Genomic DNA, 18,687 nt, shown 5'->3' on the forward strand with positions numbered 1-18,687 from the left:
AGTGTATATGTTGATGTATCAATGCGTTACATCTAATACCGCTGATAGTGGCCTGAGTGTGATATATCAAAGTGCAGTTCAGTTCAGTTCAGAGAAAACGCAAGTGCCCGCATAAGCGAGATTCGACTGTATGGGGAACAGAAGGGAGCGAGAAAGGGACGCTATTGTTATTACTTTGTATTTTTTTTGTGTAGATCACAGTTATCTGTTCTTATTCTGAGGATGGTCTTGACCTTCGTTTGAAGCCGTGCTGACACAATATCCATGCCGACCTGAGTATATATCATGGTGGACTTAACGTCTTTGACGTCAGCACTGAATTTCTTGTTCCTGAAGATCCGGGTTAGAATTGGTCTTCAGCAACACGTGATTGTAGTCACAGGCGACGAATGGGAACAGCTGATCGGGCTTGCTGACTTGGTTGATGTATGTCATCGTATCACAATTTCAGAGATCGATGCTCATGATGTCAATCCCTTGATTGTCTTGTCCAGACTCGATTATTTTCCAACTTCCTCCTTATTACTGGAATGTTGCAGAGTAAAACGTTAAACAACAAACAAACAAACAAACAAACAAACAAACAAACAAACAAACGTCCCTATACTTAAATTGTGAGGACAAGATGATCATACAGGAAGCTGACCAATGCAGCATGTTTAACAGGTATGCGAGAAGGACATTTCAACCAATCAGCTGTTAGCTTTGTTTACTGGTATAATTTAACTGTTTATTTAACGGATATGATTTAACTGTTTGTTTAACCAATATGATTTGACGATGATTTAATTGCAAGTTCAACGGAAATGTTTTCATTGCATAGTCAAGTGCAATATTTGAGAGACGGGTTATCTGATTAACATCAACCCACACATTTCGTATTGAAGAATATCTTCAACTACATCTACTGGGGTGGTTGGGTAGCCTTGTGTTAAGGCGCTTGCTCGTCACGCCGAAAATCGCGTTCGATTCCCCACACGGGTACTATGTGTGAAGCCCATATCTGGTGTGTTTCTTGAATAATGCTAAAAGCGGATTAAAACCATCGTGACTCACTCACTCACTCCACTACTCTTGCTGCTACTACAACAACTCCTGCTGCTTGGATGGAGTGCTGGGTACAGAATTCATCATCAGACTTAGCACAAGCAGAAGCATTATCTATAAATTACTGTTCTTCACAAGGTGAAAGGAAAAATATAGTACTATATTATTACAGTATTCCTGTATTGGGTAATTACAAGCGTCCGATATTATTACAGTATTCCTGTATTGGGTGATTACTAGCGTCCTATATTATCAAAGTATTCCTGTTTGGGTGAGTACTTGTGTCCTATATTATTACAGTATTCCTCTATTTGGTGAGTACTAGCGTCCTTCTATTATTACAGTATTCCTCTATTTGGTCAGTGCTAGCGTCCTTCAATTATTACAGTATTCCTGACTTGGGTGAGTACCAGCGTCCCTTATTATTACAGTATTCCTGCATTGGGTGATTACTAGCGTCCTATATTATTACAGTATTCCTGACTTTGGTTAGTACTAGCGTCCCATATTATTACAGTATTCCTGTATTGGGTGGGTACTAGCGTCCTATATGATTACAGTATTCCTGACTTGAGTGATTACTAGCGTCCCATATTATTACAGTATTCCTGACTTGGGTGATTACTAGCGACCTATATGATTACAGTATTCCTGACTTGAGTGAGTACTAGCGTCCTATATTATTACAGTATTCCAGTATTGGGTGATTACTAGCGACCTATATTATTACAGTATTCCAGTATTGGGTGATTACTAGCGTCCTATATTATTACAGTATTCTTGACTTGGGTGATTTCTAGCGTCCTATATTATTACAGTATTCTTGACCTGGGTGATTACTAGCGTCCTATATGATTACAGTATTCCTGTCTTGGGTTATTTCTAGCGTCCTATATTATCACAGTATTCCTGACTTGGGTGATTACTAGCGTCCTATATTATTACAGTATTCCTGACTTGTGTGAGTACTAGAATCCTATCTTATTACAGTATTCCTGACTTGGGTGAGTACTAGCGTCCTATATTATTACAGTATTCCTGACTTGGCTGATTACTAGCGTCCTATCTTATTACAGTATTCCTGACTTGGGTGAGTACTAGCGTCCTATATTATTACAGTATTCCTGACTTGAGTAATTACTAGCGTCCTATATTATTATAATAATCATGTATTGGATGAGTACTAGCTTCCTATATTAATTACTGTATTTCAGTAACGGGTTAAGGAAGTACTTTGGTACTGTGTGCAAACCTTGTCTGACCAGGCGATGTCTCGTGTAGATTATGTCAGTCGTATTTTGCAAAAAAACGTCACATTTTGTCAGGTCAGTGAAATATTACTTTATTGTCTGTTTACTGATATAACAGTTCACGTTTGATGTGTCTAGTTTACTGTTTACTCACACTTGTAACAGTCAGTTGAAAGCAAGGCGCACTTAAATTGGATATATGTTGCTGGGTAGCGTAACGTTAATGAGAGTTACGAATGCTATATTTTGCACGTGCATTTTGCTTTACTGTTTTCCTCCATGACAACAAGTGTGAAAACAATGCCGTTTAAGACATTGCAAATCGACAATGGCTGCGTTTTGACGCACCGTTTGTCGAATATCACGTTTGATGTGTCTAGTTTACTGTTTACTCGCACTTGTTAACAGTCAGTTAAATCCAAGGTGCACTTTAATGGGATATATGCTGCTGGGTAGCGTAACGTTAATGAATGCTCCACGTTGAACACTATTTCTGTTTGTGTCAGATAAATGTAGGAGGACCGCGTGGCGAGATGCAGGTCTCAGACATTTGCCAATATGGTGAAACCAACGTGGACGGATGTGAGTGAGTGAGTGAGTTTGGTTTAACGCCTTCTTTAACAGTATTCCAGTTATATCGCGGTGTCAGCTTAATGTGGAAGGAAAGCCCGAAGTGATGCAGGTCTCAGAAATTTACCAATTCGGTGAAACCCATGAGCACGGGTATAGTGCTGACAAACCTAGAAACATAATCGGGGCGAACCGGGATTCGAACCCATAACCATATGTGCCTGGCGTGCCCAAGGGACGCACAGCGAATCGCGGCGCCTTAGACGACTTGGCCAACTGTGCCCCGGATATGGTGCTGACAAACCACTGGTCATGATACGGGGAATCTGGGATAAAAGCCCAATGTATTGACATCATGTTACAACTTAGGGACGGAACAATACACAGAAAAAAACGGTATCTTAGACGACATGGCTACTCGTGTTCTTGGTGATAAATATGCCCTGCTTAGTAGCATTACAACCGTGTACCACCAGCTGGGTAACATAGAGAGAAGCGTAATTCCCTGCTGGGTAACATAGAGAGAACCGTAATTCCCTGCTGGGTAACACAGAGAGAACCGTAATCTCCTGTTGGGTAACACAATGCGTACAACATCTGCTGGGTAAAACAGAACCGAACAACACCTGCTGGGTAAGTCAGAACTGGGTGTCGTAAAACTGTACAAGGTTTGCTTGGTAACATAAAGAGAACCGTACATCAATTGTGGGGTAACATAGAACCGTACAACACAAGCTGGGTTACATAAAGTGACCGTACTTACGGTGGGTAACAGGGGAATTCGCAACCTGCAGCACTACCATGATAACAAGGAGAGCAGCCTGCAGTACTACCAGGATAACAAGGAGAGCAACCTGCAGCACTACCAGGATAACAAGGAGAGCAACTTGCGTCGCTACCAAGATAACAAGGAGAGCAACCTGAGACACTACCAGGATAACAAGGAGAGCAACCTGCATCACTACCAGGATAGCAAGGAGAGAAACCTGCATCGCAACCAGGATAGCAAGGAGAGAAACCTGCATCCCTACCAGGATAACAAAGAGAGCAACCTGCATCACTACCAGGATAACAAAGAGAGCAGCCTGAGACACTACCAGGATAAGAAGGAGAACAACCTGCATCACTACCAGGATAACAAGGAGAGAAACCTCCATCGCTACCAGGATAGCAAGGAGGGCAACCTGCGTCGCTACCAGGATAACAAGGAGAGCAACCTGCATCGCTACCAGGATAGCAAGGAGAGCAACCTGCATCGCTACCAGGATAGCAAGGAGAGCAACCTCCATCGCTACCAGGATAGCATGGAGGGCAACCTGCTTCGCTACCAGGATAACAAGGAGAGCAACCTGCATCACTACCAGGATAACAAGGAGAGCAACCTGCATCGCTGCAAGGATAACAAGGAGAGCAACCTGCAGCACTACCAGGCAACCAGGATTTGAGAGAAACTTGCCAAAACAAAACGCAGAACGTATGTAAGAAAATAGTTTATTATATAACAAAATTAATAAAAGATTGTGTAAGAGTTGAAAGGCGTGCGGGATATATACCTTAGTCTCGGCTATCTATAGGAATCTTAGATCACTTAGCGACTACTTGTTGATCGTGGTGTGAACCTCAGATTTCAACCTGATAATGTTAGCATTATTGATCTCTTGTAGGCTTTAAGATTAAATCGCCAACGACATTAGTTTGGGTATGGACCCCACAGAAGCCGTGACTGCTGACTATTGTTTCAATAGGCGTTTAGCCATCTCTCGAACTGCATACATCTTTTACTGATTCTGTGTAGACAAACAGATTATATTCTCTGACTCGGCACAATAAAAACATATCGGTGATGCATGGGTCATCACACAGGGAATACATCATGAGGATGCAGAGATCTCCAGTTAATACAATAATATGTAAATGAATCTCTACCGATGAAGCTAATGAAGTCGCCAACAGCTGCTGTGTATATTCACTTCCCCCTCAATATTCCAGCAGTCGTAGGTGACTCTGGTATTCCGGCGACGATCTGCGCATCCCTAGTACTGACTAGTCACATAGCCTGTCCCTAAATACAAACTAAGAGGTGTGTCACAGGATTGGCTATCATGTGTGAATTTACTAGGTTCCAATATAACATTGTATGTTTGAAGAATCGGGGATGACATGTCGGCTATTTAAGATCACATTCAATAAGTAGTTAAATATACTGAAATGTATATTATGTAAACACGTCATCGTGACGTACACATTACCATTGCAGTCATTTCATAAATCATTGGATTCATTCATCAGATAACACTGCTGTGCTTCAAGGCAAAGTCACTATACACGTGTACTATAATTTCGTGCACTACATATTTGACCCTAAACGGAAGCTATTCTCTCGATGGATTCGGAATAAGGCTGCTTCTTCGGGAGGTCACTCGAGGAAATACTTCCGGTTCGCACTTCTATGTCCTTCTCGATGGTGCTGGGCTCGTCCATGCCGACGGCTTGGTATGGGCGGCTCTTTACGCAGCTCAGCAGGCCGTGCTTCTCTGCAGCCACGGAGAACACCTTGTCATACAGCAGTCCCCCGAGCACAGAGCCGACCATTGGCCCCACCCAGTAGATCTGCCGGCAAGACACGCATCATTATCACAGTGAAATCATATCCAGCAGTCTAGAGCAATGAAACTTAAACATCACGCATGAACTCACAGCCCTGAAGAAACAAGGGGAAAGTGACAGGGGTTGTGAGCTATATGTGAGAGTAATATATCATAGGTGAGGTTGAAATGGGGTTTAACGTCGCATTCAAGGTCATAACACTTATATAGCGAGGTGCATGCACGTGTGCGGGCATGTATGTGAGGTTGCTTGTACTAGTTCGGACTAATGTCAGTTTCATAGTGCTAAACCACTGACATATCATGCCGAAGTTTAACAGGGATACCCCCAATCAGACACAGGAGCAGACCAATTCCTGCTTTATCCCCTTAATGCGGAGAGCCAGGCAGGGTAATAACATGTATAATCTTTTAAGTCTTTTGGTATGATTCGGGCTGGGATGGAACCACCAACCATTCTCTAGCAGACGCTCTATCCACCATGCTATGGAGGCGGTCTGGATATCAAAAGTGGCAGCTGGTTACAAATGAAGTTTTGTAAATATACTTACCCACTGATGCTTGAGGTTTCCCAGTACCACGGCGGGGCCGAAGTTCCTTATAGGGTTGATGCAGCCGCCGGAGATGTGACCCTGGAAATAGATAGGAATCAATGTTGAGTGCCTGACCGTTATTTTACGCCTTCGTCAGCGATACTCAAGCTATATACAGGTCACTGTAATTATTCGAGTCTGGTTCAGGAAATCCAGAGGTTAATAGCATGAGCAATGAGCTATGCATTCAAAAAACCCAACACGTTTGCCACTATAGTGCTGTGCACATGATTTTGATCGATTCACCTGCACAAAAACGGGTGTTATCTGAAGACAATACGTGGCCATTACTGTTTAAATACACAATAAGGGCCCACAATGATAACTGGTCAAAATGTTAAAATTTTAGGATTGTGAAGTTTTTAATTTGGTTCAGTATATTACATTACTTAAGACACATTTTGTAATCCCCAAACCCCATATAAGATACTGTTTATTGTTTTGTTTGTTTGTTCACACTCATATTCGAGCTATATGGGCGTAGTCTGTTAATAATCAAGTCTGGACCCTACAGTCCAGTGGCTCACATCATGATAATCAATCTAAGCTATCTGGATACGATGACATCACCACTAGCACTTAGCAGTGACGAAACATTTTTTCTACCTTTGACTTTGATAATAGACCAAACTGAATGTGTTTGTGTTACTATAATGTATTACTTTCTTGATAAAGTTGTTAGCTCATAAAAAAGCCTGTCATTGCGGAAAAGTAGTTAGGGATTGGTAAATGTGCTCGCGTTGGTCCTTGCCAACGGGACATGCATTTTTTAACCCGAATCGCCAAACAGCGAGGTGCAGATATTAATTACACTTGTATCACGCTGAGACGAATCACAGTGCACTTGATCACCGAGGTCTTGAATACAGTTTTAAAAATATCGATATTGCAACATGTTAGGTATTAATGATCTTTTATTGTTGGCCATGGTTGAAATGGTTTGGAGCACTTCGACCTCAGGTATGCTAATATTTCAACTGTTACCTTTAGTCCGAGTTCGGCTGACCATTTCAACGCTCAGATACCGGATCCGAGGCCTCTAAATGTTACATCTAAGTTGAACAATTCCTTTCTAAATGTGACCACGTTGGGTTTACAGGTTTTGAGTAACGACACAGGCTACGTAACAGGTGGGCAGTCTCCGTGACTTGTGTCATCTTACCCCGCCGGCATTGCTCATGATAGCAACCACTCGTTTGCCTAGTTTAGAATCAATTACTTATAGGGCGCCGTGATATAATAGACTAATCCTGACTCCTGCGTTAATCAATATTCACTCGCAGACTTTTTTCAACAACACGTTGATCACCAAAATACGTAAAACAAAAGATAATGTTGTATGGGATATGACCCAATTCTAAAGGGTAGTCCAGCTGTCATGAACTTGGCTCCCGTCTTCAGCTACCGTTCTCACACGTATCCATTGCAACTGTAACTTGTCTTCAGCAATTTGTTTTGTCAAGAAAATATTCCAGCATAACTTTTGGCACATGTTACACAATGTACGTGTATAACATCAAGAACAAGCTGTCAGGAATACATGGGGCTCCCACGAAACAGGGCATGACGGGCCACATATTGTGTCATCTCTGTCACGTGACTGACAACCACGACAGGTTACATCAGCTACCAGTGTCGCACAAGGTGTTCGACAACGACAGCGGCGACTATACCACTGACACACAGCTAAGCCTTTCTGTGGAAGGGCCCTGTGTTGGCTTAAAGACATCAGCTGTGAACAATGGGAGCCGTATCGGACGACACTTTGCTTTCACTGAGAGAGGGTCATTGCCCACAATCCTAGCATGTAGAATGAGTCGCCGTCGGTCACAGACCTGTCCAGATGACTCCCGGGACATACTAGTCCCAGTGTCTTTACTTGCTGTTTTGTTGTTTAACGCCGCACTCAACCATATTCCAGCTATTAGACGGCAGTCTGTAAATACTCGAACCTGGACCTGACAATGCCTTGATTGACATTATGAGTGTCGATTCATGCAGTTGGGATACGACATGCACTAATAGTCGCTAGGTCTACTGGGACATACTAGTCCTGTTGCCTTGCTACTCTCTGGACTGCTGTAATCAACGTCATTGACGGCTGTCTGGGACGACATAGGAGACGTGGAATACACACTTCATCCGCACTGGAAAAATAAGCAGAGGTTCTGTGTGTCAAGCCGCGCCGCTCAGCCATGATGGGTCAAGGTCTAGATCAATCTGAGCACACATGACTGTATTTGGGACATGATGGTCAACATCACTCAATGACCGATCTGGAGAATCTGATTTGGTACGTCTGGTTAACGATGTCAAGGGATCCAGGCTTTAATGTTGTTTGTACTTACATTGGTGCAATGGCATGACAACCTGGAAGCAGATTCACTCCCTCTGTTCTATTGTGATTCGAACCCGTGAAGTCTGTTGGGCAGACTTGCACCTAAACCACCATGCCACGCTATGACCCAGACACTGCTGTGTCGACGACAAACTAACAGATAAATAGACGATTTATTACTGTAATTACTCTGCTGTGGGTGGGCGAGTACACACGCCTTCTGTCATAGTGTCCTGACACTGAGTGTTTGATAAAATAACTCGAAAGGTCAACATGATCGTTTGAATATGTCATGGTGTTCTTTAGCCGTACAAGGCGCCGTTCATCGATAAAAGAATCTAATCCTGTGTAGAACATTGAAATGAGCTCCTTCACTGTCACTGCGCTGTCGATGTCAAAAAATGTTTACTATAATCAAAACGTATTGGTTCTCATTTTACACCATGTACAGTCAGGCGATTAAATGTGAAATATTAACTCCAACGTTAAACATGCCTTCTCTGTGTATAAAGATGTGCAAGACGACAAGGAGAGTTAATGACTCCAACGCATGTGGACTTCTCGCAGGAAAGAATAGCCCAACGAGGGAGTTGGTTTAACGCTGCCTCTAACAGTATATCAGTAATAAGAAGGTCGGGCCAACTTCGGAGGAAAGACCCAATCTGGTGAAGCTGGTGAATCTGTAGAGTGCAGGCAAACCAAGGATCACACATACACCCCTTCCACCCTCCATACCCGCCACACATCCCACCTCTTTATTCCATCCATCCACCCCTCCCTTCCGACCACACATCTTATCTCTTCACAACCCTCTAACTCACAAGACCGCCTCCGTGGTCTAGTGGTAGAGCGTCCGCCCGGTAGTATTTTATTCTACTTGAGTAATTACCAAAAGACGTCATACCAAGGACCGATCGGCATAAAGGGGATACAATAAGGACTGATAGGCTCGGAGTCAGTATACTGTGTCTGAGTAGGGTACTCAGTTAAACTGCGGCATGGTATCGCAGTGGGCTAGCACTATAAATCGGCATCTGTCCGGACTAGTACAAGCAGTCACACACACACACACGTGCATGCACGTTGCTATATAAGTGCAATAATCTTGTACGGGACATTAAACCCCATTTCTCGTCACCCACCTCAAACACTTCTCCCTTTCTTCAAATCTTCTCCACCCCCAGACATCCAACCTCTCACAACATACACCCCACATCCTCCCCTCCCCCTCCCCTTTATGGGTTTAATAAATTACACGTACATATTTCCCCAAGCAAGGACAAGTATGCCACATGTCAGACATTCCCTCCAGCAGACCAAGGTTTTATGGGCCTACCTACTGGTATATGTGATTACAAAGATGAAATTAACATTGTTCATGTCATCAGCATTGTCCCCGGGGCGATGGTACAAAAGGCGTCTCCATTGTCCGTGGTTACATATCGCCGTCGATGTCCCCTGCCTGAACTTCAGCGACATCGCCACTCTTCTCTCCCTCAAGTAGCGACTAATGTTGGACGACATCGGCTTGATAAATTCAAAGGGTCGTGTAACACTACCTTGATCCCCCCGGGGGTGAGGAGAGGCCTGGGGGACGTGGAGACAGCTGAGCCTGGGAGACCCTGCTTGATGTCGGTCACGGAGACTTGTCCGCTTGATGGATCTGGTCACCTCTGTTCTGGCACGTTGTGATCAGTCAGCTGTGCCGTGTCTTCTCTGGACATTAGGTAAGCGCGGAAATAGATTTTGGAAAAGGAAGGATGGATCGTGTTATTTGGGGTTTGGCGTCCAGTTTTGTTGAAAATATATTAGCAACTGGAATAGTCCCTGGGTTGTTAAATTTATACACATAGTATAGCCGATGTCTACAAAAGTTTCGAATGTAGTCATTTTTAGGATTCTTAAAACAAGGGGTATCGTGAATATGTCGTCATGCATATGTCACGACAGCACAGCACACATTGATAACGCTACGGTATCTGAACATTTAGTTGCATTGGCAAGGGGTCATAGAAAGGAATAATCTAATCGAAAATCGAAATTACGGATTATTTGTCCTTCGAAAATGAATGAAGAAATTAAAGGTTTCAAAACCCTTCCTATATCCAATCCGACGATACTGTAAGCATGTTTTTAAGAATCGCTATCAAATAGTGGTGTTTGCAGAAAGGTGAGCGTGACCTGTCCCACTGGAGTCACATGTCACAAACACATGCAAAGGCAAGTCAATTGTTAACCTAAAAGACACACGGGAACATTTCAACGAAATCAACATTGAAAATGACAGTTATACAGGATCCGATATTGACATGACATTTTCCCGAATTGAGGTGAGATAGAAAAAACAAACTTTCAACGTAAGGGACAAAGGGCACACACATCTAAAATCGATCAAGTTCAATGCCACGTCACCCCCTAATACAAGACATGCAAACACCTCCCGGGGCCGTCTGATGACGTAACGTGGGATACATCGCCATTCTCCTTGGAGGACCTTGATCAGTTGTTGTCGGATGGCTGGAGGATGTGGTCACCCCAGAGGTGTTCTATGGGGAACATGTCTGGGGAGCGTGCAGGCCACGGCAACACGTTGACGTTATTGGCTGCAAACAAGTTCTGTACGATTCGGGTTGTATAGGGTCTGGCGTTGTTATGCTCATAAAAGACACCATGTTGTAGAAATGGTAGGGCAGTCGGAAGAAGGACGTCATCCATGTAACGCTGAGCTGTCACATTTCCGTTAACGATGACAAGCGGTGTTCTCTCTTGCCCGCAAATTCCTGCCCACACCCCCTCCACCATACGACACGACCTCCTGGACGCAACATGTCGTCGTTTGCTCTTCCCTTTGACGGTACACAAACTGTCTTCCATCAGCTCTGAACAAACAGAACCGGCTCCCATCAGTGAAGACGACCCTCTGCCTGTCACGTTGCTGCCAACGTTGTAAAGTCCGGGGCCATCTCAATCTCTGACGACGATGTTGAGCTGTCAATAACAGCACTCTGTAAGGTCTTTAAGCCCTAATTCGTTGACCACTGACTGTCGTCCACCCATATGCCCTAAGGCAATCTGCGCTGATGACATCACTGTCAGGAATCGATTCCGGAGATGCAAAGTATGCAAGTACGCAACTTCGGAACAGCCAAATGTTCTTGCATGTTTGCACAGGTGGCTTCCAACTCTGTCATACTCAGGGTTGTTTGGGTGTCAGTCCTGGCATTATTGTGGTGTTTTTTCATCAGTGTGAGTGTCTGACATGCAGTCAGTATCATTCATATACCCTTATTGCACGTGTACTTTCGCATTTTCTACGAAACAACGTGCCGTGGACGTGCGTCATTTTCTACACAGAGCATTGTTGTGTTTGGCCGATGTACTTTTCATTGATTTAGTTTGAATTTGTGTTTTTAAGTTTTTGCAGTAAAGTGGTAACGTGTCTTTTGGCCGTTAGTTATCTCTATTGACACTGAAACAGTCATTCGGATGAGCGAATGCATCAGTTAAGCGTTCCCACAAACATAAACACCTCTGGTAAACCTATTTTTAAACCGGCAATATTATCTCAAAAGACTGACTGATCGGGACCTCTCGGGATCCTCCTTCACAAACACAATATATATATATATATATATATATATATATATATATATATATATATATATATATATATATATATCCAGGCGGTTAGGGGCGGTGGGGTAGCCTAGTGGTTAAAGCGTTCGCTCGTCACGCCGAAGACCCGGGTTCGATTCCCGACATGGGTACAATGTGTGAAGCCCATTTCCAATTCCAACTGAATGTATGAATGGTTTCAGCTAAAACGTTATCGCAACATCTTCATGAATGAGCAGAAGTTTCAACTGCAGTGATACGAACTAATAGCATTATTTTTTTCAGTTGAATTGATGTTAATTGTTTTACACTCCAGGCATCAAGTTACATGTATCACGTATACGGTCATCAACATTCGCCGGGGGGTGACAGACGGTGATCTGATACGATTAGAATCGCTCCAGAAATCTCTATGTAGATTGTATTGCCAGATATTCGACCATCAAGTACAAAGAAGTTAATTAGAAATAGGTTTCTACTCCCAAGGCCATGTAGTGGTTCGTAGTGCTAAAACATTCCACCATGTAGGCCGGATCCGGCCGTCTTTCATGTTCTGGGAACCCGACACGACACCCCAGAAGTGAAGGAACTCCCTTTTGTGTAGCTCCCCAGCTGGAGGACGTGCCGTGATGTAAGCCACACTTTAACCGGGACTGTTTCACGCCTTGCTGGTCATCAAGAGCCGTACAAATTGTAGCAGGCCTTGTTTCATTCAAGCAGTACTAGAGTCGCAGTGCCTAGTCTTGAATAGTATCTTGTCAACGCTATCTACTAAGTAATGATCGTTAAGAGGAACCTATATATATTTATACCCTACCCATTTGGAAATAGCTCCTTTTGAGTTATGGATATTAAAAGGGTTGTTTTGATAAAAGCATATTTATACTGAAACAGGGTATACAGACGTTTATTTAGAAAACCATGGTGCCGGTTAAACGGTGTTGGGTATATTCGGTATGGTGTATAGCACATCACCGCTTTGAATCCTCACCCTTTCATATTGGCGAGACATACAGGAATGACATACAGGAATGACATACAGGAATGACATACTGGAATGACATACAGGAATGACATACTGGAATGACATACAGGAATGACATACAGGAATGGCATACAGGAATGACATACAGGAATGACATACAGGAATGACATATTTGAATGACATTCAGGAATGACATACAGGAATGACATACAGGAATGACATACAGGAATGACATACTGGAATGACATACAGGAATGACATACTGGAAAGACATACTGGAATGGCATACAGGAATGACATACTGGAATGGCATACAGGAATGACATACAGGAATGACATACTGGAATGACATACAGGATTGACATACTGGAATGACATACAGGAATGACATATAGGAATGACATTCAGAAATGACATACTGAATGACATACAGGAATAACATACAGGAATGACATACAGTATATTTGAATAATACACACAGAACTACTACAAGATCAGAAAACGCATTATTGATTTTATGACAACAAAGACGTTTTGTTGTCAACGTTAAGCAAACATGCATTCTCGAGGGAAAAAAAGGTTTAATTAAAAGACAAGTGGGCTTTCACTTTACGTATTAAAATTTGACTGTTGTGATTAGCTGTTACATATATGGTAACACGAGTTTGCGTTCACTGACGCGCCTACTTGGTAGGATATAATACGGTTACATGTAAATATAGGTTTCTTTTATCTTCAAACCCGAAGGTGTTGTGGGCCCTTCTTTAGTGTATTCCTTCAACGTAATGCCCAATGAAAGAAGTATGATATGTGGGATTGTTGGGGCAGACACTCGAAATACGAATATATAATCATTGCAACCGTAAAGCGTTGTGCCCATACAAAGACATTCACACTGTAGCTGGTATACCAATATTACTTGTAGGAATTATGTATGGTGGACATAGAAAAGAAATAGACATAGAATGGAAGGAATATCTTGAATTTCTCAACAAACGGTCTTCCATTTTCAGAAGTTTACAGTTCTGTCAATACCTATGTTTTTGCTTTTGCAAACTCTGACATAAACAGAACTCCAGACACTGACACAGCTGTTAATATTGCTGTCACAAGACACAAACACAGAAGCAGCTTCAACAAGGGGATCACAAGACATAGACACAGACATAGTCTTACACAAGTCTCTTAGGCAATGATTATTAGTTTAATTCATAAGTTCTAGATTATGTAAATAATAAGAACAAGCTGTCCATATAAGAGACTGGAGTCCTTAGACTGTCCATATATCTAGACTTACTACACATCCAAGAAGGACTTTTCTTTCAGTACAGCCATGGAGCAAGGCTAACACAAACACAACTGTCAATAGTGAGGTCGTCACAAACACAGGTGAGGTAATGTGAAATGGGGTTTTAACGTCGCTTTCATGGTTATTGCACTAACATAGCAATGTGTATTGTGTGTGTGTGTGTGTGTGTGTGTGTGTGTGTGTGTGTGTGTGTGTGTGTGTGTGTGTGTTCTTGTACTTGTACTGCCGGTTTTATGGTCAGATATGAGATACTATGCCACAGTTTAACATGAATATCCCACTCAGACACAGTATACTCACCACGGCTCTATTTCCTAATGTCGTCAGGCAGGGCAACAACAAGTACTATATTTTAACATATTTTGGTATGACACTCTGCTCACTGGGCTGACGCTCTATCCACTAGACCAAGGAGGTGATGTCATAAACACCGTCTCAAGCAGGGACACACTACAGTGACCACAATTGTCAATACTGAGATGTCAAAGATACGACTCAATGTCAATATAGAGACATGTTGTCACAGACGCAACAATATACAAAGCTACAGCCACTACCACCGACTCGACAGTGGATAGCGACAAAGACCATTGTACCAAGACTTAACAACAAGGTGCAACTTTCTCAGGTTTTCCTGTCCTCTTCGTAAGATTTGGTTCAGGGTAAAGGGCGTGCTATTATTTACGCCGTTACGACTTCGTAAAACATGTAGGAAATAGAAGAAGTTGAGAATAATTATCATCCATATATCATCAAAATCAGATCTTAGTTGTCGGTACCGCTAAACAAGGTCAAAGGACATTCCATTATGGGTCACGTCAGAACGGCCTGTCATCCGACTGATTCCGTCAAAATCATTCGTCTATCTCTCGCTTCAATGAGATAAACATTTGAAACGGAAGAGACTTTCCATACCCTGTGGCAAGTACTTCCATACAATCGCGGCTTTCAATTAGACATTCCAGAATGTTCTTATGTTCAGTTTTCAAATTGTTAATTGATATTGTTCAAAGGGTCGTCTGGAATGAAAGTCGCCAGTTTGAAACTTTCTGATTGGCTAATATCCACACCTTGGTAGTCATTTTATTGGTCGGTCAAAGTTCCCGTAAGGTCGTTCTGACGTGACCTGTAACCGGACGTCCTTAGATCTACGTGCATCGGTATCGAGCATATCCGATTTTAATGAGATTAAATATTTGAGAAACATATCACCACGTAATTTTTTTTCACAAAATGGTGCTTCAAGGCCGTGTATCTGTTTGTGCGATGTACTCACGGAGAAGAAAACGTTGACGCAGACGGAGAGGCCGATGATGAAGGGGACGGAGCCACCGACGTCCTTCCTGCCCTTGTCGACGAGGGAGAAGATGACGAACACCAGGAAGAAGCTGATGATGATCTCCACCACCAGAGCCTGCTCCGAACTGACGTACTTCCCCGGCTGCAGCAGCCCGAGGTTGCCGTGCATGTTAGCGGGGGTGATGAACTTGAGGAGCGCCGTCCCCGCCACTGACCCCGCGGACTGAGCCACAGAGTAGAAGAAGAACCTGCAACACGTGGTCAGTGACGTCATATGTGCACTGTACATTATTTTCTGAAAGCATTACTGAGATATTTCAGAGTTTGTGGACAACTTGTCGAAATCCGCATTATGTATATATGTATAAAAAACGAGTGGATGAACAATATGTCATCAATATCACGGTGAGGAACACCAGAGTGAGTGAGTGAGTATGTTTTTATGCCGCGTTTAGCAATATTCCAGCAATTTCACGCCCGTGGACACCAAAAGCTTGCTTCAAACATTGTACCCATTTTTGTAATCTACGACAGATTATTGGTTGGACCAGAGAAAGATTTAACCACTGGAAAACACTAATATAGTTTTTACTTGGAATAATTTAATAAGTAATAAGAAGTATGTGATAACGATATGAGGGTTCTCTGAAGGGATAAGTTGTACTAACTGATTGGACAGTGGCCTTATGTAAGCTAACGTTGTCCTTTACGGCCATGACTCAAGTGTGCGAGTGGCTGTACGTTGTTAGGCTGTTCTGCAAAGCAAGCTTCAGGTTGTGAGCATGGTAATTCCATTACGCGTAGATACACATAAACAGTAAAGAACAAACACGCTGAAATTGTGCGGCAAACACGCTGAAAATATGCTGCTCAGATAGTTTATTGTAAGTGCTGTGATATATATAATGAATATGTACGGGGACTTCCGTTGATGAGGGGCGGTCGGGTAGCCTAGTGGTTAAAGCGTTCGCTCGTCACGCAGAAGACCCGGGTTCGATTCCCGACATGGGTACAATGTGTGAAACCCATTTCCGGTGTCCCCCGACGTGATATTGCTGGAATATTGCTAAAAGCGGCGTAAAACCATACTCACTCACTCACTCCGTTGATGGCTTATGAGCTTTAACGGTCAAGAATCCGTTTAAGTAAGGATAAGAATTTATGGATGAACAACTTCTTTATTACAATAAGAGCTACGTTTCGGTGTAGGTTCTACCACCGTTTTCAAGCAATTGTTAGAACCTACACCGAAACGTAGCTCTTATTGTGATAAAAACGTTGTTCATCCATAAATTCTTATCCTTACTTGGTACTCCAACTTCTAAATGCAAAGAAGAATCCGTTTCAGAAAGCGACCATAACGCTGCGATTGTCGCAGCTCCCATAATTTAACATAAACTTACGACTGCTTCGTGAAATGGGGCACATGCGTTGACATGACTGATGCCATTCACTACCTGTGATGCGTGTGTAAGTGTGTGAATATGTTTACCGTCTAGTCGAACATGTGTCAGACATGCCAGGATCTCACAGCGAGATGTCGGGTGCGTGTCGACTCGAAGGGAACGTATAAACGTAAATGTAAATGAGAAACATGTTTGAAAAGCCATTCCTAAAATTATTGCTGCCATTTACGACCCGTGACGATCCGTGGTAGAAATGGGCTTCAGCAACCCATACTTGCCGTAAAAGGCGACAATACTTGCCGTAAAAGGCGACTATACTTGTCGTAAGAGGCGACTAACGGGATCAGGAAGCCAGGCTCGCTGATTTGTTTGAAGCATGTCATCGATCCCAATTGCGTGGATCGATGCTCATGATGTCAATCACTGGAGTGTCTGGTCCAGACTCGATTATTTACAGACTGTCGTCATATAGCTGGTGCTGCGTTAAACAACAAACAAGCAAAATACTGCCATTTACAAGACCGATATTTTGTAAACACGAACGCAATTCATCAACCATGTCGTCCAATTGTACTTCCATTCTCACCTTGATCATGCTGTGATTTGACTATCGCACAAACTATAACACTAGCTCTGGCAAGAAACTGCTGCCATATCTCTAGTATACTGCGTGATAGAGGTCAAAGTTTACATGTGTGGATTATATACAGGCCCAATATTTACATGTATTAAACGTACAGACTTGCTGAATGGATACATAAGTGTGTCCTATAAGTAATTCGCATTCCACTAGGATACGAAGGAACAGAGCTCTGTGTAGGTAGGTGTTGCTACTACCATTTGATAACGATGTATAAGCATATACTATCACAGAGTCGGAATCCTTCAATCGAGATTATATTATTTTCAGAATTACGGAAAACGTCTTGTCGCCGTTGTTTACAAAAGTTATAGCGAGTCTTTCACAGACGAGCAAACGTGGGCTCATATCATTCCTGACCCAAGACCTCACAACGATAGCAACGGCAATTGATCGCAGATCACACTTCGGCAACACCCGGCACGATCTATTCATTCTTTACAAGAACTGTCTCTGAGGGCTTGGGAACAGGATTACCTGTGGATCTCCACTGCTTGTCACGTTCTTCGTATGGCCTCGTCATGGGTCAACAATAGCAAGTCAATGAACGCCAACTGCTGGGACTGTTGATGTCTACGTTTGGATTCGTATAGGTTAATATGATAACATAGGTGCATTCAGCTCCAGCTTGAAAAAGAATGTAAATTTTCAGCCCCAACCATGGCTCATACAGTCTCATGGATTTCTCATCTTTAACCTTCTTAAATTTGTGAAAAAAATAAGGATAGGCAACCCCTTAGATGTTGAATTTGTGAAATGTTCCTTGAATGCTCTCAATCTCTAAATTGTTTCAAAAATATAATGGACCATATATATCAGAGAATAACTTACACGATACGGAAACATTGGGGATTTGGTCCTCAGAAAACTATGCTGGTCGTAAGAGGCGTCTTAATGGATCGGGTGGTAAGGCTTGGTGAATTGGTTGGTAGCATTTAAACATGCTCCTGCGACGTGGATCGTTGCTCATAATATCAATCACTGTACTGTGGATTACTGATAATCTATCGCAGGTGAATCGGCTGATGA

General features: G+C 42.8%; 2 protein-coding genes across 2 annotated transcripts in view; one reads left to right on the forward strand and one right to left on the reverse strand.

The window, feature by feature from the left end:
* The first annotated feature begins 2,855 nt into the window (after positions 1–2,855).
* Positions 2,856–4,312, forward strand: LOC139465556 (GRIP and coiled-coil domain-containing protein-like). The gene is made up of 2 exons (XM_071247274.1): positions 2,856–2,879; positions 3,662–4,312. Exons 1-2 carry the CDS (start codon positions 2,856–2,858, stop codon positions 4,310–4,312), a joined length of 675 nt encoding a protein of 224 aa, XP_071103375.1.
* A 50-nt stretch (positions 4,313–4,362) lies between these two features.
* Positions 4,363–18,687, reverse strand: part of LOC139465897 (aquaporin AQPAe.a-like) — a 31,886-nt gene continuing 17,561 nt past the window's right edge. Inside the window, exons 3-5 of the mRNA XM_071247884.1 lie at positions 15,590–15,860; positions 6,025–6,105; positions 4,363–5,477 (exon numbers count right to left, since the gene is read on the reverse strand). Of these exons, the coding sequence (XP_071103985.1) occupies positions 5,229–5,477; positions 6,025–6,105; positions 15,590–15,860 (601 nt within the window). The 3' untranslated portion in view covers positions 4,363–5,228. The remainder of the gene's footprint in view (positions 5,478–6,024; positions 6,106–15,589; positions 15,861–18,687) is intronic.

The sequence above is a fragment of the Haliotis cracherodii genome, unplaced genomic scaffold, assembly GCF_022045235.1.
Source record: "Haliotis cracherodii isolate W230 unplaced genomic scaffold, xgHalCrac1.p SCAF_18, whole genome shotgun sequence".
Lineage (NCBI taxonomy): Eukaryota > Metazoa > Mollusca > Gastropoda > Lepetellida > Haliotidae > Haliotis > Haliotis cracherodii.